The following is a 24,308-nucleotide window of genomic DNA, read 5'->3' as shown; positions in this document are numbered from 1 at the left end:
TACTAGAGCATTCTAGTATTTATATAATACATTAGTTATCATTTTTCCAAAACATGAAAAACATTTATATGATAAAATATAACATCATTTCCATACAATCCAAAGGCTAATTTTGTCACGGTACAATGTTTATCTGTGTTTTTTGGCTAGACATTGTATAATATTCATCAAAAGCACAAATTTGGAAGATGATTAAAATGCATGTTCATGCCGTATGAATCCTACTTGTGCATAACAGAATAATCAATAGCCATTACAATAACATAAATACATACTAATTTAAGTAGGGAAATTTTGAAAAAGCAGCCCAAATTTGAGCTCTTTAAATATATTTGGCCTTTGTTTAAATTTTTTTTTTTTTTTTTTAAATATAACCCTTAAGTGCTTGAGCTACTATCAAATAGTGGTCGAACCCTCCCATCAAGACATGCATGAACCCTGTGGAGTAGTACTTGTGGTCGAGCACAACTCCAAGGAAGCTCGAGCACTGTGGAGGGTAATATTCCTAAAATTCTAAGGAAGCTCGAGCACTGTCGAGGGTAATATGTAATATTCCTAAAATTCTAAGAAAAGCACTAAATGTCTTCATTGGAAATTAAAAAAGGCCAGTTTTCAAAAGCTCCGCTCCATGGATGTCTCCAACAAATTAAACATATCTACACAGGTTTACCATGATCAATTTAATATCTCGAAATGGATGCCCATCTCAATCTCTTCTTTTCAAAATCACTTTATAAACATAAATCATAGTACTCCCACGGATGTCTCCAACATATGTCAACATTACTGTTAATTGAACAGTGGGCGCAGAAAAAATCTCTAGTACAATTTTCCAAATCCCACCAAATAATAAAACATAGAAAATTGACATCTTCCATCAATAAACTTACTCCTCCATGGCAAGGGTTTTGTCCAGTTGCGATTGGGAAACCTTGACTTTGATCGGTAAGGTGAGTGATGGATCTTTTTGTAGCGCACTCGGAGCTTTGACCAAGTTGATGCTCTGTTCCAACTCTTTTGCTGCCTCCCTGTGCTCCTTGGTTTTCTTGCCCTTCATCCTGCTCAAAGTATTTCAACAAATTTCTTAATATGAAGAAAAAAAGAAAAAACACCTTATACTGTTTTCTACTGTAGATAACAATGAGGAGGAGGAAAGTACCTCTTCTCATGGTGTCTGGCCTCCCTATCAACTCTAACTTTATCGATCTTCTTAATGGCCTTCAGAGTGTTCTCTGCAAGATTCCTGTCGTATCTCTCTGGCCTATTTCGCTTTCTCTCAAACTCAAAGGTTGAGTCCTATGAAAAGAATGCAAAGAGTAATATAAGATTAACAGGGTATTGCCCAAGCTTCTGAAGATACCAATATTAAATAGTAATATCACCAGGATTGTAATAAGAAAAAGCAAGCTTGTTTACCTGTGTCATATCCTTTCCACGCAACCGCCTATAGGCCTTAGTCCATTTTACCTTACGAGGATTCCTCTTCATTTTAAAGTTCTTGTGGCATTTGGATCTACAAAATCGAAAAATCTAGAAGGACAAATGGTCATAAGGCAATTGAACAAGATATTACCTTTAATGGAGATAATGTAAAGACAAGGTTAGTCCAAAGTTGGAATTCGACAGTGGTCAACTAGAGAATCCCATTCATTAATGAAAAGCATTATAAAAACCATCATCCATTTCATTTAAGGCAAACTATAAGGAGTAAAGAACAGGACAACTATATCTGAAGTAAAGTTGGGTTAAAAGATCAAGAAATTAACACAACCTGAGTGCCAAAGAAATTGACTCACCCTCAGTGTCAGTCTCATATGTATGAACTGCACATAAAATTGCATCCCAATGTAACCATGCAAACAAATCTAAGCTCACTACTTCCCTATCAACGCAACCCAACAGTGAACTAGATAGTATTTGATAACAGGAATGGAACTCATATATGTTCAGGACTACAATGAGTAACATTTTCAAACTTTTAAAATTATGTTAACAAAGTTACCGTTAAGTTTGAAAACAGAACCAAGCAACGGAAGATAAAATGAGTCACTTAGCACAAAGTTAAAATGATAAATCACAAGTGCATCGCAATAAATGGAGCTAATAGAAAATCCTATGATAGGAGTAAAGCAAGTTTACCTTTGCATCATTACGAACAAACTGAATCCCATGTCCAGGATATACGGTAGAGGAACAGAACCAGCATTTCTCCAACCTCATTGCTCCTTTTGATTATATAGCACTATTTTCTGAGGAAAAACATAAGACACTGCCATTAACAATTAGTACCCCAAAAGAAATTTAAAAAGAACAAAAAAAAAAAGAGTATATAATTGAAGTAATTGAAAACCAACCATGGTCCCACTTGCAATTAATTATATACAAGTAGTTGCACCCCCTTTTTGTCCAAAATCAGAGGTCAATTGTGAAAAATATTATAACAATTCTGCTTAGTACCACAATAAAATACTCCATTCAAATTAATCTAGCACGTATTAGATCAGTTGATATACCTCAATAGTAGCTCTATAATCATGCTCCTATTGTCCTACAACTACACCAAGTTAGCACTAATGATGCAAGGACAGAAGCATAGGGCTGCTGTTCAGCTATAGTAATAGGGCAAAAACCACAGTAGAAAGGAAAATCCAACAATAACAGTAGAAAAAAAGAGAGAATAAAGCTAAAGAATCAAAGTTGGAACGTAGATAGATGAGTTCTGGGGTTTAGGAACCCAAAAGAAGCTCTCACATCAGAAATCTCTGAATAATATTATGCCAAAAACTGTCTATTACAACCTAAACCTTAAGCTTATATAGGGAAAACATAAACCTAAGATAACTAGGAAAAGCATAAACCTAAACTAACTAAGAAAACATAAAGTAAAATTATCTTAAAAGACCTAATGAAATAAGGAAACTAGACTCTAAATCCAGCTAGGAAATAAAAATTAAAAAGCTACTAAAAATAATAATAAGTCTTGGAACCCTAGGAGATGCTCCTGCATCAACTAACACTCAACGAGAATCACAAGATCATCTCAAGTGTCTCGCTTGTAAAACAGCACATAGTGAGGAAAAATAATTCCGGAGATGAATAACTGCGTAGTAAGCCAAAATAATCAGAGCGCGAGAACACAATCTAACTCTGCCATAGAGAATACCAATAAAAAAAGGCTTCTATAAATTTTTAGGAATACCAGAAAATTAGGAATAAAAGAATGATGGTTGCCTAGGTGGCTTTCACTTCCTACCATATGGAGTAAGTGGAACTAATGTGGTAACAACTGTGGTAGATTCAACAGGATTGTGATGAGACTACAGTTTTCGAACCTTCAAGTCAAATTTCGGAACTCAAACTCAAGTTCAGAAATACAAGAAAAGAAAAAAAAAACAAAACAAAAATTATAAATCAATCTTTGTTTGCTCATCATTAAAAACAAATCAATTGCAATCAATTCCCAGTATTTTCGTAACCAAAAAAAAAAAAAACAAATTCCCTACAGACTACAGTATATAAAACTCATCAACAGCAAAATGAAAAAAAAAAATCTGAGAAAATAAAACTGCAAGCATTTCCAATTGACAAATAATATCCAAAATGAACAGATAATCCTTTTGTTGGAGACTAACTAACAGTTACAGATAATCATAGCACCCAAAAATTCAACGAACCAATTAGCCAAGCAGGAAAATAAGCCGGAAAAATTTAATAAACGAAAAAAAAACAAACCTCAACTCCTTTGTCGTTGACTGAGGCTGTGAGGCCTGACAGAGCCTGAGACAGTGCGACACTGAGAGAGAGAGAGAGAGAGAGAGAGAGAGAGAGAGAGAGAGAGAGAGGAAGAAGAAGAAGAAGAAGAAAGAAGAAGAGAGAAGAGAAGGGGGGAGGTTTAAGACACGAGAGAGAAGAGAGAGGTTACTGGAGACTTCCGGACTTAGGGTTACTTAAACTTTACCAACACAAAAAAAAAAAAAAAAAAAAAAAAAAAAAAAAAACGAAAGGGGTTATTGGGTTCAGTGTGATAAGAACTATAATATGTGTTTGAAACCACAAATCAGAGAAAGACAAGTGGCAAAATAATTAGAGTTTTTTTATGACTGCTATGTACACAAGAGTGACACTATTCTCAACCCCATTCTTATTTATGTAAACTATTTAAAACCCCCAAGTTTGAACTTGGTTATTTATAAACCTCCACCTTTAATAAAACTATTTTCTAACCCCCTATTGGACATTTAATCTCTCCCAAAACCCCCTAGTCAACTAATAGTTTAACCCATATTTTTTTAATGTTCCAGTTTTACCCTTTTTTAGTCTTTCCCGTTGATTATAACACAATAGAGGATCAGACTCACTCAGACTCTCTCTCTCTCTCTCTCTCTCTCTCTCTCTCTCTCTCTCTCCGCGTAGCTGTCGCCGGTGCGTGCTCCGTCGTCCGGCGACGGTTGCCGGCGATACCGGTCCTGATCTTCTCGTCTCTCCTCCCTCTTCCTCCCCCTGTATTCCACTCGCCATGAAAGCTAGCGTCCACACCGGATCGGGTCTAGGCAGACCCGAGCTCCCCGCCGGAGATCTGCCAGTTCCGGCGACGACGAGGTGCCGGACCGCCATGGATGGCTTCCTCTCGTCGTCCCGAGTCTACTGGTGCCATCAGAAGATTTGGACGACCCCTAGGCTCGCCGTTTCGAAGGAGAGAAGCCGGCGACATCCTTGTCGGCGATCTCTATGTTCCGGCGACCATTTCCGTCGAGTCAGGTACCCATCTTCTTCTTCTCGTTGTGCTCTTCAATTCTATGTGTTTGGATTAGTCCAATTGTTGATGAATCAAAAAACCCCAAATTGATACCTCACAGCCACTGCGGCGGCTCCGCCGCAAGTGGTGGCGATTAAGACCTGGTTTTGTTCATTTTTCTTACCCATCCATCATTTGGCAGGTATTTGATAGCCTCTCACACAACAGACTATCAAAATCCAATACTGTTCTTTAACACACTTGCAGTTTTTGTGCTGGTAGTAGCAAAGTTTCCAAACATGCACAAGGTTCGTATATTTGGAATCAATGCTGATCACTGACTTCCATAAGGTCAAAGTTTGACTTCAGTTTTCTTCGTCTAATCATATTGGCATTCCAATTTACTGGTAAAAATCCCTGTGGGGGATGTTGAAACTGGAAACACACTGTATTATTCTTCTGGATGAAGTGAAATTTTTACCCCTCCTGCTCTTTGTTGCATACTAAACGAATGGGGAAATGTCTGCAATTTGTTTTTCTCATTGTGAAATTTATGTCTTTTATCATGTAGATTCTTTTGGTCTTTAGAGCTGGGTGTGAAAGTTTGTTGGTATGGTAATTGTTGCAGGTTGGTTGATTGTGGTGGTGGTGGTGCAGTAAATGTCATGCTTATTTAATTAAAGATTAAAATGTTATTTAAATGCTCCTTAGCCATCTTTTTATTGATGGCTAAGGAGCATTTAAACATTTATTGATGAAACAGTTTCAGTTCGTGAAACAGTTTCAGTGAAACAGTTTCAGTTCGTGAAACATGAGTTTTAAATGAATTTTGAATGAAATTATGGTTCTGAAATATGATGAATCAAATTTGCAGGTTGAAACAGATCGAGGCAGTGGCGACTGTCGTGTACTCGTCGCGCGTGAGGTGATCGGACGACGTTGTATTGTTGGCTACTCCTCTCATCTCAATGCTTGTTGTATTGTTGTTTTTTTTTTTTTTTTTGATAAGGTTGCTGTGTTCTTTTTAGTGCAACGGAATTCAGTAAAGGTGTAACTGTTTTAGTGAATTGTAATTGTTTTAGTAAAGGTGTAATTGTTTTTTAATTAAGGTGTAATTGCATTTTAGTCGAGGTGTAATTGTTTCATCACTTAATTCAGTTTCAGTAAGTGAATTCATAACTGAATTCTTCAATTTAGTGTAACTGAATTTCTGAAATTCAGTTTCAGTGTAATTGAATTCTTGAAATTCAGTTTCAGTGTAACTGAATTTTTGAAATTCAGTTTTAGTGTAACTGAATTTTTGAAATTCAGTTTTAGTGTAATGAAATTCAATTTCAGTGTTTGATTTTAGTTTTAGTGAAATATTGAGTTTTAGCAAAAACTTCAATTCCAAAAAAAAAAAAAAAAGTTTCACCAAAATACAGTTACAGTGACGTCAGCATGTGTCAGTATGCGTCAGCGCGCGTCAGTATGCGTCAGAAGGGTAATTTAGGATTATAAATTTTAGGGGGTTTTGAAAGAGTTTCTAGATGGGTGGGGGTTTAGACAAATTTTTTTGGTGAGTAGGGTGTTTAAAATTAGGCACTATTCTTATTTTATCACCACCATCCATTGAATTAAAAAAAAGACTAAATTACACAATAATACCTCAATTATATCCTATTTTCAAGTTAGTACCCCAACTTTAAAAAGTTGCAAAAATATTCGTCAACTTTCATTTCATGTCAACTTCATACTTCCATTATATTTTCTGTTAGAAATGCAATTATAAACTATATTGTTTGTATAGTTTAATTTAGGGCAAATTACACGCAGGTACCTCAAGTACACACCCTTGTTCACTTGAGTACCCCAATAAAAAAAAGTTGCTCAGAGGTACCTTAACTACTGATTTTGCACACCCAAGTACCTCCATTAACTATTCCGTCAGGGAGGCCGTTAAGTGCCTACATGGCACACTGACATACCCTTAGAAACATGCCACATGGACAAAAAAAAAGAAATAAATTTAAAAAATGAACTAATTATTTAAAGAAACTAAAAAAATTAAAAACTTAAAAAATTAAAAATGGAGTTGCAAGGGCTAGTGCAGCCTCCCACCCCTCCTTCTGAGACCCAGCCACCCACCCCTCCGACCTCAGCCACCTTGCCGCCGACCCCAGCCACCACGCCGCCGACCCACCCCCTCTCTTTCCACGCCCTTCTAACTATCTCTCTCTCCCCGAAACCCCAGCCCAAGCCCAGCCCTGAGCCCTCCTCCCTCCGCCTCCCCCAGTGACCCACCCACTTCCCTCCCCTCTCCGGCCACCAGCTCCATCTCTCTCTTTCTGTCACTCTCTCTATCTCTCTCTCTCTCTCTCTCTCTCTCTTTCTCTCTCTCTTAGATCTGAACGAAGGTGGAGCTCGGGGCGGGGCGGGTCGGGACTGGGGTTTCGGGGAGAGAGAGAGTGAGGCAGAGAGAGAGGAGAGGGGAGGGGAGAGATGAGGGTGGGTGGCTCGGTCGGGGAGAGAGAGAGAGTGAGCAAAGAGAGAAAGTGAGGGGCGAGGAGAGAGGGAATGAGGCAGAGAGAGGAGAGGGGGTGGGTGGCCGAGTGGGTCGGCGACGTGGTGGGTGGATCGGCGGCAGGGTAGCTGGGGTCGGAGGGGTGGATGGCTGGGTTGGGTGGGTCTCGGAGGGAGGGGTGGGAGGCGGAGGGAGGCTGCAAGCTAGCCCCTGCAACTCCATTATTATTTTTTTTAAAATTTTTTTATTTTTTGAGTTTTTTTAAATAATTAGTTCATTTTTTTAAATTTATTTCATTTTTTATTTTTTTTGTCCACGTGGCATGTTTCTAAGGGTATGTCAGTATGCAACGTAGGCACTTAACGGCCTCCCCGACGGAATAGTTAACAGAGGTATTTGGGTGTGCAAAATCAGTAGTTAAGGTACCTTTGAATAACTTTTTTTAATTGGGGTACTCAAGTAAACAATGGTGTATACTTGAGGTACCTGCGTATAATTTGCCCTTTAATTTATATTGTTTTCGGTATAGACTTATAGTTTAGTTTATAAAATAAAACTTACATATCTTTGAGATACCACCTGTGTGTTATCACCAGGGAGAGAGAAAGAGAGAAAAGGAGAGAGAAAGGTGGAGGGAGAGAAAGAGAAAGAGGAGAGAGATAGAGAAAGAGGAGAGGATGGGGATACCATCTATTGGTATCCCGGTGCAGGTAAGTCCTCCTCTAGTTTATATAGTTTAGTTTAGTTTATAAAACCAAGGGTTTAAATTTCGAAATTTTCGGCGAAATTTCGCCGAAAATTTCGATTTTCAAGGGTTCCGAAATTTTAACACTCATTCGACCAAATTTTGAAAAATTTTGCCGAAAAATTCGAAATTTCGCTAAATAGAAGCCAGTGAAGGACTGAGCCACTGAGGAAGGAAGCAGAGATCAGAGGAAGAGAGGGGAGAAAGAGGCGAGCTGGCCTCGTCGCCGGCCGTCGCCGAAGACAGTAGATCGAAGAGAGAGAAGAGATTGGCGTGGGTCTGGTGGCTGGGCAGTGGGAAAGAAGGAGAAAAGAGGAAGATAAGGAGGGAGGAGAAAGAGGGAGGAGAGAGAAGGTCTTGGCGTGGATCTGGTGGCTAGGCATGCAGTGGGAAAGAAGAAGGAGAATGGGTATGGTGGCTGGGCGCAGTGGGAAAGAAGAAAAGAAGGAAAAGGTGAAGTTACGGGAAGAAAGAAGAAAAGAAGGAAAGGAAGGAAAGGAAGGAAAAAGAAAAGAAAAGAAAAAGAAAAGAAAAGAAAGAAAAAGGAAAAGAAAAGAAAAAGAAAAGAAAAGAAAAGAAAGAAAAGGAAAAGAAAAGAAAAGAAAAGAAAGAAAGAAAAGAAAAAGAAAAGAAAAGAAAAGAAAAAAAAAAGAAAGGAAAAAAAAAGTTTAGAATTGGTTGAGGACTTGAGATTTGGGGTCTTTGTGTAATTAGAAAGAAAAAAAATATTTGGGATTTCGTTTAGTTGTTTTTAAATTTTAAATCATATTATATTTTTATATAAAAATAATTAAAAATATAGAAAATTAGGATTAAATACCAAATATCAATAGTTTTTCAATAAAGCAGCAAGTCACTAATTTTTTTTAGTTTAGGTACTAACCTAGAGTAAGACATTTTGGATTAGGTCACAAATCAGTTTGTTATATAGTTGTGACTGTCGAATAATCACAGTTGTGATTAAACTGTGACTGTTTCAAATTTATAAAAATTTAAAATTTTTAAGAGTTTAATATTTTTTATTTAAGCTTGGGGGATGAAGTCATATAACTCAAAGCCTAAACAGTAAAGTTTAAGCCTTATAAATATTGAAAAAACCAAAAATCAATAAAAAAGTTATGACTGTTAGACAGTCACAGCTCGATATAACTATGTTTTTTAAAATTGGTACCTAAAGTAAAATGACATAAATTTTTTTGTAGTTAAAATGAAAAAACATTATAATTTGGTACCCAAAATCAACGGACCTTTAAAAATATCTTTTTTTTTTTTTTTGGCCACTTGACCTTTAAAAATATCTTAAAGAGCCTAAACTTTAATATCTTATACCATATCCTAAAAAATATAAAATACACATTATAAAATATATAAAATTTAGTGTATATATTATAGAGTATATAAGATTTAGTATATAGAGTATATATGATTTAGTGTATAAATTATAGAGTATAAAGAATATAATAATTTTATTTATTCATTATACTAATTTTATTTAATAGTATTTGCCTCCAGCGCGCATTATATTCATCACATATCACATGAAACCTATCATATAATTTGGTTTTTTCAATGTTTTTTATCAATGTAGTAGATAATATGTTAAATAAATATATGGTAAAGTTTCATTCAAAATTTCCGTATTTTGATAACAATTTCCGTCGTTTCCGTCGAATTTTTGTCGAAATTTAAAAATCTTCGAAATTTCCGTTGAAATTTCCATCGAAATTTCCATCGAAATTTCCTCGAAACCCGAAATTTTATTCCTTGTATAAAACAATATAAACTATAATTAGGTTTTATTATATTTTTAATACCCTAAATAATGTCCGACAAAAAAAAAACCTAATATCTTCTCTCATTCTTGATCTCACTCTCACTCAGTTACTCTATCTTCTCTCAGACTCCCACTGTGTTGCCGCCCTCTATCTTCTCTTAGACTCTTATAGTCTCGCTGCTGCTATGTCTCGCCCCTCTGTCTCACGGTGCTGCCTCCCTCCCTCTAATTGGTATTGTTAAAGTTTCAATTTTTTACTATATTCTTTGGATTTTGGTATGTGGGTATGTGCGCTTGATAATTTTTATCACTTTATAACTACAATTTATGTTAATTTGAATGGGGTGAATGGATTGAAGGAGAAATATTGGAATTTTGTTATCTCCATTTCATTTGATTTGCAAATTTTGAGATGGGTTTGCTGCTAAGGAAAAAAGGTCCAATTTAAGGCCAGCAAAGGAAAAAGGGGTCGAGGATTCGGGGCAAGTTTGAAGAGACTCCGCAGCGGGGTCAAGATGGGGAATCCACGTTTAAGTACCCGGGGAATTGGGGTAGATTCAGGGATTCAAACAATTTCAGGGCGAGGGACCGGGTGGCACCCCCGGCCCCGACCCGCCCCGTTGCCATTCCTAAATTGCGCAATAGAAATAGCCGCTTTGCTGGCTCTCGCTAGTGCAGAAAGGCTAGAAGTAATTATATACCAGGGGTCCAGGAACCTAAAGTATGTTGTTAAACTATTATAAAATAATGATTTATTATGACTTTAGTAATATACCACTTAACCTATTAACCTAACCCTCAAAACACTTAAACTATAAAACCCATACATCCTTGGCCGCCGCCACCGCCGCACTCTCTCTCTCTCTCTCTCTCTTTTCCCTCTATGTGATTTCTCTCTGTTCTCTCTTCTCCCTTTCTCTGCGATCGGCTCCCCCTCTCTGTGATCTCTCTTTCTTCTTTCTCTTCTCCCTTTCTCTGTGTTCGCCGTACCAATCCGAACCTGTCGGTTTTTGCTATAGTTGGTTCGGTTTCAGTTCTAAGATTGGCCATTTCGATAAGGTCGGTTTGGTTATGGTTATTACCTTGTGGTTCGGTTTTTCGAACCGTGCCCACCCCTGGCCGACTTTTTTTTTGGTAACATAAAAAGGCTAACTTTACACCTTCTTATCTCTTCCCTTTGAGAGAAACGAGAAACTTTTTTCTCGATCTCTCTTTCAATCTTCCATCGTCTTCTCTATCTCTATCTATCTCTCTCTCCCACCCTCTCCCAGTGTCTCTCTCTCCCTAGGCCTCCAAAAAGTCAGGGCTGGCCCTGGCAGAGACAAAGAGTTTAGGAAGAGAGACAAAGAGAAAAAGAGATGTTGTACATTGTAGGACTAGCAGTGAAGAAATGTGATTATGTGACAAGATTTTCATGGAAGCCTACACTTCCCTCCTGTCTTTTGGTATCTCCTCGAACGACCTTTCCACGTTGGTATCACATCCACACCCTCTCTTTTCTCTATTTATCTGCAAAACTTGTTGAATTTCTAATTTTTTTTTTTCATGGGCATGAAAACTTGTATGGAAAACCGATCACACTTGCAGATAGAGAATGGTGGAGGAAAAGGCTGATCAAATTCTAAGTGCAGCTGCTGCTTCTGACATGGCTTTCCTTGTAGTTGGGGATCCTTTTGGGTATGTCCTATTTTGAAGTGAAGCATTGCCTGTCTTAGATTTTCAATTTGGCTTTCTTAGGAATATCATGATGTATTTTACATCTTTGTTTCCAAACAATTTCTTGAGTAAGGAAATAATTAAGTTTAGCTCACAAGAACTTTTTCTTTTAGTGCATTTTGAAGTAGAATCTATGTGTTATGATTGAAAGAATAGCATAAAGAAGTTTTCAACCAAGGTAGAGAAAAGTGTTGAATTGGGGCATAGGGAAGCATTGAACTGGAGCAGAGAGAAGCATTACAAAATCCACCTCAACCAAAAATGAAAAAGGGAAAAATTTACAAACACAACTTGATGATTGTTTCATTTCAGGATATTAATTTTGATTCGTGTTAATAAATAACACATACTTTTATTTTTTGTCAATTAATGACTCTGTTTTATCTCAACTTTGGTCCAACATTGAACTCATCAAAACTCCACAAAATCTAGCAAAATTATACTTTGTTTAAAGCTATGCATCTTCACTTTACAACCATATAAAGATTACTCAAATCAGATATCTATAATTTCAGATAATTGACCCAAAGATAGGGTACTTAAAGCTATCCAATCGAATCTCTGGGAAAAAATTTGAAAAATCGGACAGTTTCAGGTACTCTACTTTGGGGCCGATTATTTGGAATTGTAGAGATCCGAGTTGGGTGATCTTTATATGGTTGTAAAGAGGAGATGCATATTTTTAAACCCAATATAATTTTCTGAATTTGGTGGAGTTTTGATGGGTTCAACGTCGGGCCAAAGTTGAGATAAAAACTGAAAAAAAAATATAGTCCTTAATTGACACAAAATGAAAGTATGTTTCTTTTATTAACACAAAGTAAAATTAATGTTCCGAAATGAAACAACCTGTGTCATGTTTGTAAATTTTTCTAAAAGAAAAAAAATATCTCATCTGTATTTGATGCTGACGTGGCGACAACAGACCTACGAAACCGTACATATTGAAACTGTATATGTATTAAAGTCAACTCTGGCAACCAGCTCGAACGTTCTATTCTCTCCTCTCGTCTCCAGCTTGGACTCTTCAATTCATCTCTGTGTTCTTCAATTTTTCTTCTCGGCTGTTCTATTCGTTCATCTTCACCACAATCAATTCAATTCAATTCTGATCGGAACCCGAGTCGGAGCCGCCGAAACCCTGACCCAACCCGGGCGCCCGAGCTCGACGTAACGATGGAGGGAGCTCAGGCGGCGGCGATGGCCGGCGGAGGCGGAGCTGGTGGTCCAGCGCCGTTTCTGCTGAAGACGTACGAGATGGTGGACGACCCTGGAACCGACGAGATCGTGTCGTGGAGCTCCAACAAGAAGAGCTTCGTGGTTTGGAACCCGCCCGAGTTCGCTCGGGTTCTGCTTCCCACCTATTTCAAGCACAACAACTTCTCCAGCTTCATCCGCCAGCTCAATACCTATGTAAGCTCTTCTTCCTTTTGATATTGACATTTTTCTTTGTTTGGATGTAACTTGGAAAATCTTCATGTTTTACGTTTCTGGGTTTGCTGGAAAATGGGTATACTATTTAACAAAATCGATAGAGATCGACTTGTGGTAATGTTTGGTGAAAAGATTAGAGAAGGGAATGAAAATTGTACGTTTTGAATAATTGAGTTTTGCTATCAAACATCAACTTAAAAGAGCCTTATTTCTTCTTGGTGGTTGTCAAAGAAAGCTCCGTAGTGCTATTGAATCTTCTTGCTAGTTTTCACGTTTTATGAAATGGCACAAATGGACCCTGGTTCTTCTGAGTTTAGGGAAATACCGTATTTCTCTGTTTTTGCAGACTGGAAAGCAGTTGTTATTTAGTTTGTAGATGATTTTTTTTATATCACTTTTGTGTATGGTAGTTGAGTTTTGAGGTGTACTATGTATTTTATATTGGTTTCAATACAATTTGTTTCTCATAGGAAAAAAGGGACCTAGTTGGTCTGAGCTGATTACATAGGGGCTCATTCAAAATCTTCAGTGAGTAAATTTAAATTCTCACTCAACAAAACTTTAAACAAACTTATAAGGTTATCTTTTTTTTTTTTTTTTTTTTTTTTTTTTTTTTTTTTTTCCTCTAAGCAATATAAGAAGAATATATTGCTTTAGAGTCTTTGACCATAAAACTTTTACCACATCTTTAGTTATACAGATGAGTTTTGGAGTTCTTGAAGGTACTTTTGCTTCCTGTTAAGGTTTTCAAGCAATAAGAGGTGACAGAAAGCCTTCCCTTAGCTAAGGTGTCATGTCCCAAATGCCCCACATTGAAAAACTATAATATTTTCCCTTGAAGTATTATGTATGGGCATAATACTAAGCCATTGTATACTGGTAGGTGATAGGTAAGTAAAAGCCACCTCAAGGAAAGGGCTACCATCAAGCTAGTGTCAATAATGTGCGCAGACGAAGACATCTGGTATGGAAGCATGGTGAACTGTCATGTTGTAGATATCCCACATTGAAATGATTAGAATTAGCACAAAAAATAAAAGAAAAAAATAGAATATCTTGGGGGAGATATATAAGCTCTTGGGCACCATCTTTGTACAAGTCGGTTTTGTAAGAGCAAGTTCTATCCATGGGCCATGACACAATGATGGGAGCATGAAACTTTCAATGGGATTGATTTTTGGTTCTAGGCAAGTGCCTTAACTAGAATAACAGGCAATTTAATCTAAGTCACCTTCATTAAGGGCAGGCCTGGTAATTTTGAAAGATGAATACTTTGATGCCTTGAAAAGTGAATCCATAATTAGATTAGAATTCTTCAGGCCAATACAAATTATTAGATTAGCATTCTCACAAAAAGATGCACTGTTATAGGTGATATTTGATCACATTGTTGTTGTGATATGTATGAAAGTCTTTCTCATCAAAAATTTGTGTGATATGTAAGTTTGAATTAAATTGTTGGCCCATTGCCTAACAACTTAAGCTTTTGGGGTAGTGGTTGTCTAAGATGGTATCAAAACCTTGTTTTGCATGAGATCTTGAGTTCAATCCCTATTCCCCAATTCTTTGTAGATTTGCAGGGTGTAGGGTGGGATTGCACCTATATGTTTGTCTCTTTCCTGTTTGCCCCCCTACATGCTGGATGGGGCTGCACGTGAGGTGAGGGAGGGTGTAAGCTTGATATACATTGTTGGCTCATTCTCTGACAGCATAAGCTTTATGGGCTAGTGGTTGTCCAACATGATAAACTATTTTTTTTCCTTTGATATGTGTCTAGACCATTTTGGAAACTTTTTTGGTTTGAAAATTGAAATGTAGTGCACGAATTTTGTTCGTATGCAAGCAAGGATGAAAAAATCACTAATATTGGCAATATTTCGGCCGAGATATTGGGTTTTTTGTACGTCGATATTTAAATGCCATGTAAGATATTTCTTTCATTATATCGGCGATGCCAGCGAGCGATCGGAGGTACTGGTGAGCTATCGGCAATTTCAATCTTTATGAGTGAATGTCGGCAGGATCTCTCTGTCTAGCTGTTGCGTGTAAGGATGAAGCTTGCACTTTGTGGCAAAAAGAAAAAAAACAAAAGCTTGCAGTTTGTGGCCTTGTGGGTGGATTAATAATGTGGTCAGGGGCTTGAATATGCGCCGATCCATATTGCATATGGATGTGGGCTGGTATATTGGGCAAGTAAATAATAAATTTACTAGTATAATGGGTAAAAAAGAAAATTTACTAGTATGTTGGGTAAGTAACTAATAGATTTACTTGAATATGGTTGTTTAATGTAATATGCTTGTGGACTTTTATGTAATATGGGTTTGGAGATGTGGGTTATGACAGTTATGTTATTTAGGTTAATCAATTAGGTTTTCATTGGAAATTATGTGTTCGTTGAGTTACACCGATATTTTCCAATATCGATGTATCCGTTGATATATTTGTAAATTTACGGACCAATATTTAAGGAATTTCCGATATTTTCAACCTTGTATGCAAGTGGTTCCATATCAAAACATGTGAACAGACTTGCTTCAGGTTCTTTGCTGCAGTGTGGTAAAGATTTCAATTATTATATATATAATAAAATATAACAAATGGTGTATTTCTACATGTATGACCAGTGATGCTCAAATAGTGAAGGGTTGACCAGTTGTTTTTAATTACTGTGTAATCACTAATCAAGAAGGTCAAACAATTTCAAAACTCCCAATTGTTTCCAAGCTATCAACTAAACCAATAAGCAATTATTTGACTATTAAAAGTGAAAATTTGTATGTTCTTCCTTTTCTATCCACTACTAGCACTAAGATACATTTAGATTTTGTGACTTTCATTGTTAATCCTGTATTATCTTCAAATTCATGGTACTTTGGACTATTAGAAACATGTAGTCTCTTCATAGTCAGAATTTTTATTATCACAAATCACCAAAAGTGGAAATAAAGGTTCTGATTTGAGCAGGAATCGGCTTTTAACAACTTAAAGCAAGTAACATCTAATTGAAGTAACATGTCATTTTTTGCCACATAATTGCTTTAAAAACTTCTTTAAGTCTCTTTACCTTCTTATGGTTCTCTATAATTACTCTCTTTTTTGTTTTGATTTTGTTTTCCTGTCATTTGAGTAGTCTCTGGGTTATGCAACAAGGAGAGGGCCAAAAAGTTGATACTTTTCTTTAAAATTGTCAGATTTGTATATTTTTAAGTTTTTGATGTGTGGGCCCGACATGTGGCGTTGGATGACAGCAAGTCTTACATGGTTTTGAAGGTAATAGTTAAAACAGTCTTTAGTTTGGGAGTTAGTTATATTTTTTTTGCAAGGGCAGATCTGGAATTTCCCAATTTTTTTGCTTAGAGTATCTCCAATGCAATGCCTATATTTGCATGCTAATGCCATATTTGGCATCAAACAGAAAAAATGTGCTCCAATGCAATGCTAAATGGCACCCCTTCTAGAATCTATTATGGTACCCAAATACAATGTGTTCCTTTTTTTTTTTTTTTCCTTCTTCTTTCGCCCATCTGTTCTAGTTTATCATGTTTCATGCAGTTGCTACATTGCATTGTATTTGCAAAAATTCGCTGATTTCTTTGTTTTTATAATTGGATTATTCTTTTTAAATTTTAATGAAAGAGGGTATTGTTGACTGAGGTAAATTTAAATGTGTGTTCCAAATTATAGGGTCTTCCATGGTTGTGTTTTCCAGATTCCAATGCTTGAATTCATTTCTTGTTCTTTACTTTATTCTCTATCATGAACTATGCTTTTAATATCTCCCCAACTCTCTCTCTTTCAAAGTTTCAAACACATGCACAATATGCTCCAAAATAATTTTTTTTTGTAATCTCCAATACATTTGTCTCAGGGGTTTAGGAAGATTGATCCTGAGAGATGGGAATTTGCTAATGAAGAATTCATACAAGATCAAAAGCATCTTCTTAAGAACATCCACCGCAGAAAACCCATTCACAGCCACAGTAATCCTCACGGTTCCATGGTAGATCCAGAAAGAGCAGCTCTTGATGATGAAATAGAGAAGCTTTCGAACGATAAAGCCGCACTTGAGGCTAATATTTCAAGGTTCAAGCAGCAGCGATCTGCTGCAAAGCTTCAGTTGGAAGAGCTAACACAGCGGGTGAATGGTATGGAGCAAAGGCAGAAGAAGTTGCTGACATGCTTAGATAATGCTGTTCAGAAACCTACTTTTGTTGAGCATCTCACTCGGAAAATTGAATCTATGGATTTCTCAGCATATAATAAGAAAAGAAGGCTGCCTGATGTTGACCACGTACAGCCAGTTGTCGAGAATAGTTTCATGGATAACCAAAGTAGTTCCAGAACTGAGTTTGGGAGTATTTTCCACCAAGACTTTTCAAGTAAACTGAGACTAGAATTATCACCAGCTGTTTCAGACATTAACCTGGTTTCACACAGCACCCAGAGTTCCTATGAAGATGGGGATAGTCCAACTAGGAAAATATCCGGAGAACTTAAAGGTGCACAGATGAGAACAGAAGGCCTTTTATTTGCACCTGAAACCTTAGAACTTTCAGATACTGGAACATCTTTTGCATTCAAAATGGATTCATTGTTATTGCGAAAAGCACCAACAGTTGGAAGCCCTACACTTCATTCCTTGCAGCCAGGTTTGCCTTCTAATGAAGAAGGTGACGGCTATATACCCTGCCACTTAAATCTCACTCTAGCATCTGCTCCATTGCATGTCAACAGCAGCCCATATTCAGCTATGTTAACCCATGTAGGTCAGGATATCAGCAAATCCCCAGTGTCTTTAAATGCCAATGGCAAAGAATCAGATGTAAGAGCCTTTCCAAACAAAAGCCTGGCTGATGAAGACAGATCTAAAACTTCCCCCCAAGAGGCCACCAATAACAATCAAGGGCCTGCACCTGCTCCAGTTAGAGTAAATGATGTTTTTTGGGAACAGTTCCTAACTGAAAGACCTGGCTGTTCAGAGAATGAAGAAGCAAGTTCTAATTATAGGGCAAATCCATATGATGAGCAAGATGATGGAAGGTTAGGCCATGGAATGTCCCGGAATGCTAAGGATGCCGAAACACTCACTCTTTGAGTACCAAAGTTGTGGTGAAACCCCGAACCAGGTTCACGAAGGCTCTCTCCATTTCTTCCCATGCTATGTAAGGTTCACATTTCATAAGATCTGAAACATGACTTGACATTGCCTGTTCTTGGTTTTGAATAAGTTCTTGCCAATATGCCATTAGTTTTAGCTGCCACTGGCTACTGGTCATGGTTATGTCACTGCTGTTATTCTCATATAGCAGCATTATCCGTGTGGTATTTATGCATACATTGTAACAACAAACTTTAATATATGGTATAGATTTGTAACTGATAAATAGTTAGGCGATTTTCAATTCATCTGACATGAGAACATATTAACTTGATAAATAGTTAGGCGATTTTCAATTCATTTGGTTTAGAGTTCAAACTGATAAATATTCTACTGCCCCACGTGTTGGAAGGAAGCATATTAACTTGATAGCTTCATGTTTCTGTTCTTTGTTCTAAAGTTTCGTATACATTGAGTGACCAGGTAGGAAGACATGGCATATCCTTAAGTTGATGGCATATCCCTAAGATTCGTGTTTTTTTTTTTTTTTTCGTCCAAGTTGATGGGGTGTGTTGTGGTGAGAAATTTTGTGAAATGGATAAAATAGGGATATTATGGTAATTGGAAGGGGTTTATGTATGAGAAAATTCAATTGTGAGAGGAGTGTGGAGGTGTGAAATGAGAAAAAGTGAAAAAAATGTATGCAAAAAGAAAAAAAAGAGTGCAAAAACAGCACTCAAAATTTATTAGTATACCCAACAAGTTTTCTTAAATTGCCCTTACTAAAATCCAACACCATATCCAACCTATTTTACTTTCTATACCAAACATAAACACCCAACTCCATTTTCACTACCACCACCAAAACATAATATATTGAAATTAAAATAAAGTAGAATCATACATTCCAAAGGACAATATGTCCACTAAAACCTATAATTTAACAAAAATACCAAAAAAATTACCAAAATGGAACTTTGTTCCACAAAACCTTCATTTGCCCTTTAAATTGTAAAAAATCCTTTTATTTCTAAATAGGATCGCCACTTGGTTTGGTTTTTACTCAATCTATCATTTCTTGACCAAAATTTTTGGTTTGTTAAACTGATTTCAGGATTCTAAAATTGAAATTGAAAAAAAATAGAAAAAAGTTGGTTTAGTTTTGAGAAAAGCCAAAAAAAGTTGGTAAATCAACCGATTATCGATAATTTTTATCAAAAACCCGAATCGATTATTGCCGAAAAAAATAAAATATTTACTAAAAAAACCGAAACACTTATCGAAATTGAATTATATATATTTATATATAATATAACTAAATTAATATGCTTATAAAATACTATTAAGTTAGTAGAACCATAAATGCTAAACTACTAATATCATATACAAATATAAGATAATATAAATATATAATGTTATCATATTAATATAATCAAGAATGTGGGTTAAGATATAGTCATTTTTTAATAAAGTGAAGGTTGTTATTTTTAGGAAATTTGGGCCACATAAAATTAAGTGTTGTAACGTGGAAGAGTTCTAACAAAATGTTTCATAAACTTCCAGAATAAATGTCCATAATCCATATTATATGATTTGCATCATACTTAATTAAATTGTATTTATATTGATAAATAATTAGTATTACTATAATTAAACCGAAAATGAAATAAACGGAACATAAACCGAAAATGGTAGATACCGACATCACCGAAATCGAATCTTACCGATGATTATTGAAAGCAAAAAATACCAAAATTTTGGGTTTGATTTTGCTAAGCCGCATCAACTAAAAACAAGCGATCACCATTTTCTGCCGGTCTCTTGCATATTATAAATGGGGAGAAAGACAAGCATTAGGTTATTCTCCTTTGAACCAATGGGGAGAGTAGCAATGATAATTCTCCAACTTCAGAATCCTTTAAATTTCTATGAAAACCAACTAGCAGTACGTACACATTTGAATTGTGTGGAAAGTCTAATAAGATGAGGAAATTAAATGAATAAAGGAGTTTCTTTCTAAAATCCGAACCCTTTCTCCATTTCCCATCACTAAGCAACAACAAGAAGAGAAAGAATTAATGCCTTGATAAATATCTTTTCATGGGCAGCAAGCAAGTATTTGCTTCTGATGATGGCATCTTATAAAGAATCCCACTCCAAGATAATCCTCAAACTATTTTCCAAATATAACCTCATTTCTTTCACCAAATTCTCCACCTTTTTCACCAATGAATTTAAGACTCTAATATGAACCTACAATAATCCTGTAAATTGCATTTATTCAGTACATAGACTATTAACCACGTGGTGGCTTGGAACTTGGATGGACTTATTTTTAATACATTGATCTTGGCTCATTTACTGAAGAAACAAATATTGCATGAAATGCAAACAAGGAAAAACGGATTAACATGTCCCCATTAATTCTCCCATATATGCCAACCCCATTTTTTATAGCTAGTGGAACTAGACTATACATAAGTAACACATTTCTACTATCTCTACAGGGCAATTAAGTTCACAAAAGGGACAAAAAAACAGAAAAGAAACAAAAAAAGCAAGATGTAGTGGTCACTACTATTTTGCTGCTCCAAACACAAAATTGCATAGGACTGAGACAATACTCGTTTCACATCAGATAGAAAGAGGGAAGGAAGTAAAGTCAAAATAGCCAAGACATGAAGAGGAACCCAATTCATTAAGTGAAACTAAAGTCTCTGCATAAGTAGCTGCTTCAAAGCATAATCCTCACCATCATCCTTAGTAATATCCTCAAATGTCTGTTTTTGGGGATTATATAATATCATGACCCTTCCATCATAATTCAACAAGACTTCACCATCTCTAAAATGTATACAGGCTTCAAACAAAGTTCAGTCTCTTCAACATAAAACTCGTCAGCTAAATTTTTTGAAGAAACTTGTAGGACTCTAGTCCAAGATTCTTGGACTCCATATTCCTCCATAATCCATATTGTAAAAGGGGCATTGTCAATGGGGTCAGTGTAAATGAAGAGACGATCTCTAGAAGTCCCAATACCAACAAATATACAATCTTTGTTGCCACAAGAGGGCCATGACACTATCTTCTTAAAATTTTCATCTGCCAAGTCAAAAGAGATGATTTGTGAACTCATTGTGCTAAGCTCTGCCCAATGTAGAGCTCCATTAAACAAGCACCCCATACCATGCGCACTAACATGTTTGGGGTCTTCATAAGTCCTCCATGAATTTGTTTATTGTGAAAAGACCTCAATCACAATTTCCTTATTCACTGTACTCCCCCGAATTACCTTGTAATCTTCAATGTTGGAATCATAACCAAAACCATAAAGATGGACATCATTCTTAGAAGGAGGTTTAGGTAAAACCTTAGTTTCTCTTGTAGAAGGGTTCCATAAGATAATGATGTTGTTGTCAACTTCTAGACATACCAAGCCATTGCAGGAACCCAAAATTTTCACATACGAGATCATTACCTTAGGAGGATCAAGCTCTTTTGTTGCAAGAAGACCATCATTATAGTCTATAGAAAGGAGAGGACTCGTTGAGACAAACATTTTGAAGTTGTTGGTACTGTTGTTGTCCATGATTGTGCGATTGTGGTGTTTCTGATGTAGGACAAGTTAAGGTTCGATTTAAGAAAAATAAAACCAGGAAAAGAAAGAGGCTGAAAATTAGCAAGAAGACACGAAATAAAAAAACAAAATATATACAGTTAATATGGCAACATAAAAGGCAGGAAAGAATATTTTGGTGTCAGAATTGGGCGCATAATATATCGATTTCGAGAAAACGACGAGATCTACAAGACTTATAGTAAAAGACTTACAGTAAAACTATGAGCCCGTTCAGTTTTTGGCCAAATTCTTTTGTTTAGGGCCTCAAAACAGCGTTTTAATTATTTTTCGAATTTTCAAACATTTTATTAATTTTCGCTTCTATTTTATTTGGGTTTCCTAATGTCAGTGGGCTGGTTGTTAGCGCCTTAGGGTTTTCCTAAACATATTTAAGCAGAGTCCGAATCCTCTGCTGACATTTTTTTTGGTGCTGATGATTTGGAGGAGATGTATTCAGATTGTACCAATCTTGCTTGGTGCAGTCATATTATCAAAACTTCAGCTCCCTCTAGAAGGAACAACTCGAAAACAGATGACGACCACACAGGCCAAGTTTAACGAAAGTAACATTGAAAACAGAAAAAATAAAAAATAAAAAATAAAAAAACAAAAGAAAACCAGAAAATCTTCTGCAATAAAATTTTGATGCTCCAAATACAAATTTGCAGAGGACTTGATCATATAAGATAGAAAGAGTGGAGGAATTAAAGACAAGAAGATGATCCAAATTCATTAGACTGGAGCAATGCTGGTTTCACATGTCTGCACCGCTCCCAATTACTGGTGAAACTAAAGTCTCTACATAAGCAGCTGCTTCAAAGCAATCATCCTCAGTAATATCCTCAAATGTCCGATTCTGGGGATTATATAATACCAGGACCCTTGCATCATAATTCAACAAGACTTCACCATTCTCTAAAATATATACAGGCTTCAAAAAAAGTTCAGTCTCTTCAACATTAAACTCGTCAGCTAAAATCTTAGAAGAAACTTGTAGGACTCTAGTCCAAGATTCTTGGACTCCATATTTTTCCATGATCCATATTGTAAAAGGGGCATTGTCGATGGGGTCAGTATAAATGAAGAGACGACTTCTAGAAGTCCCAATACCGACGAATATACAATCTCTGTTGCCACAAGTGGGCAATGGCACCATCTCCTTAAATTTTTCATCTGCTAAGTCAAAAGAAATGATTTGCGAACTCATTGTGCCAAGCTCTGCCCAATGTAGAGCCCCATTAAACAAGCACCCCATACCAAGTGCACTAACATTTTTGGATTCTTCATAAACCCTCCATGAATTTGACTTTAGTGAAAAGACCTCAATCACAGTTTCCTTATTCACTGTACTCCCCCGTATTACCTTGTAATCTTCAGTTTTGGAATCATAACCAAAACCATAAAGCTCGTGGTTATCAGAAGGAGGTTTTGGTAAAACTTTGGTATCTCTGGTAGATGGGTTCCATAAGACAATGCTGTTGTCATCCACTTCTAGACATACCATGCCATTACATGAACCCAAAATTCTCACATACTCGATGGTGACCACGGGGGGAGCAAGTTCTCTTGTCCCAAAAAGACCATCATTGTATTCTATGGAAAGGAGAGGATAAGCTGAGACGAACAGCTTGAAGCTGTTGGTACTGTTGGTGGCCATGATTGCGCGGGACTGGTGCTTTGAAACAAATTGAGGGTTGGAGGTTAGAACAGGCCAAGACTTGCATGCACAGCGAAATCTTACTATAGATTTCACTGGTAGCCTGGAGAGTATATCCGCAATGAGAGCTTTAGTGATGTATGTGCTGCATTTTCTCTTTTTTGATGATGTGTTGATAAACATTGTGTCCAGCCACATTCTGCGGTCTAATTTTGTTGACCCAGCCATCTACAAAAATCACACAGGAAAATAACCAAGAAATGACCAAAGCAACAAACAGAAACACAACCAAACAACTAAACAACAACAATACATGCACCAATACAGCCAAGATGTATACTTTTTCTTCAACTCTAGATTTGATTTTCCATAAGAAACCTTAAGAATCTTCAATTAGGGGTCAGAGTTGGCGCTATTAATTTTCATTTTTGGTTACTTTTCCTTAAGTTTCTGTTGTAACATATTGATTGATCTAATTTAATTCTCATTAATTGTTTTCTTCTTCTGTACATTGAGTCTCTTCTAAATTCCTCCACACGAAATCTTCTCACAAATTAACAGTTTCCCATAAGAAATTTTAATTAGGGGTGAGAACTTTCCATAGGCCAACTTCAATTAGGGGGTGAGAACATAAGAATTCTACTCAAAATAAGAAAACCCAACAAATCGATAGAAAAAAAAAAAGACCCAAAAAAGAGAAGTAAACTGTAAACATTAAAAAAAAAAATTGAAACACGAAACATTTTAATAGATTTGGTAGGTTTCTTATTTGGGAAATAACAAAATCTCTAGCTAGCTTGTTTGGCCAAGCTTAAATAGCAAATCCTAGTAAATTTTTATTTATTTAATTTTTTAACTTTGGAAAATTATACAGTATATCATTTATTAATATGTTTTGTAATGCTAAGAGTGTGCTCCACTTAATTCAAGCCTAACCCTTATGACAAAATGGTAATTTCCCAAAAAGTACAAGATACCGAGCAATCTATATATATACTCTATTATCAATTGTAATAATTTAATC

At 36.3% G+C, this 24,308-nt stretch overlaps 3 protein-coding genes and 1 pseudogene across 4 annotated transcripts; 1 reads left to right on the top strand and 3 right to left on the bottom strand.

Moving 5' to 3' along the window:
• Positions 1–694: 694 nt before the first annotated feature.
• Positions 695–3,891, bottom strand: LOC147292533 (putative ribosome biogenesis protein RLP24). Of its 2 annotated transcripts, none has more exons than XM_086233247.1 (5): positions 3,733–3,891; positions 2,140–2,249; positions 1,417–1,530; positions 1,160–1,296; positions 695–1,058 (listed from the first exon to the last, which is right to left on the bottom strand). In XM_086233247.1, exons 2-5 carry the CDS (start codon positions 2,218–2,220, stop codon positions 887–889), a joined length of 504 nt encoding a protein of 167 aa, XP_086089373.1. In that variant the 5' UTR covers positions 2,221–2,249; positions 3,733–3,891; the 3' UTR covers positions 695–886. The 2 variants fall into 2 exon arrangements, with proteins under 2 accessions (XP_086089373.1, XP_086089374.1); XM_086233248.1 differs by having other exon boundaries at positions 2,140–2,269; positions 3,733–3,851.
• An 8,575-nt stretch (positions 3,892–12,466) lies between these two features.
• On the top strand, positions 12,467–18,171 carry AT-HSFA5 (winged-helix DNA-binding transcription factor family protein). Its single transcript, XM_086232765.1, has 2 exons — positions 12,467–12,886; positions 16,779–18,171. Exons 1-2 carry the CDS (start codon positions 12,650–12,652, stop codon positions 18,003–18,005), a joined length of 1,464 nt encoding a protein of 487 aa, XP_086088891.1. The 5' UTR covers positions 12,467–12,649; the 3' UTR covers positions 18,006–18,171.
• Positions 18,172–20,722: 2,551 nt separating this feature from the next.
• On the bottom strand, positions 20,723–21,599 carry LOC147292531 (F-box/kelch-repeat protein At3g06240-like; annotated as a pseudogene).
• A 782-nt stretch (positions 21,600–22,381) lies between these two features.
• On the bottom strand, positions 22,382–23,512 carry LOC147292530 (F-box/kelch-repeat protein At3g06240-like). The gene has a single exon (XM_086230874.1). The coding sequence runs from the start codon at positions 23,510–23,512 to the stop codon at positions 22,382–22,384; it is 1,131 nt and encodes a 376-aa protein (XP_086087000.1).
• Positions 23,513–24,308: the final 796 nt, after the last annotated feature.

The sequence above is a fragment of the Dryas octopetala genome, chromosome 2 (genome assembly GCF_963921425.1).
Source record: "Dryas octopetala chromosome 2, drDryOcto1.1, whole genome shotgun sequence".
Lineage (NCBI taxonomy): Eukaryota > Viridiplantae > Streptophyta > Magnoliopsida > Rosales > Rosaceae > Dryas > Dryas octopetala.
This window is presented reverse-complemented; position numbering and strand designations above follow the sequence as displayed.

Excerpts from the sequence above, each read along its gene's own strand:
- LOC147292530 (XM_086230874.1), bottom strand. The coding sequence starts at position 23,512 with ATGGCTGGGTCAACAAAATTAGACCGCAGAATGTGGCTGGACACAATG.
- AT-HSFA5 (XM_086232765.1), top strand. The coding sequence starts at position 12,650 with ATGGAGGGAGCTCAGGCGGCGGCGATGGCCGGCGGAGGCGGAGCTGGT. Across the intron at positions 12,887-16,778 it reads TCCGCCAGCTCAATACCTAT|GGGTTTAGGAAGATTGATCC; the intron begins GTAAGCTCTTCT and ends CATTTGTCTCAG.
- LOC147292533 (XM_086233247.1), bottom strand. The coding sequence starts at position 2,220 with ATGAGGTTGGAGAAATGCTGGTTCTGTTCCTCTACCGTATATCCTGGA. Across the intron at positions 1,531-2,139 it reads TTGTTCGTAATGATGCAAAG|ATTTTTCGATTTTGTAGATC; the intron begins GTAAACTTGCTT and ends TTGTCCTTCTAG. Across the intron at positions 1,297-1,416 it reads GTGGAAAGGATATGACACAG|GACTCAACCTTTGAGTTTGA; the intron begins GTAAACAAGCTT and ends TTCTTTTCATAG.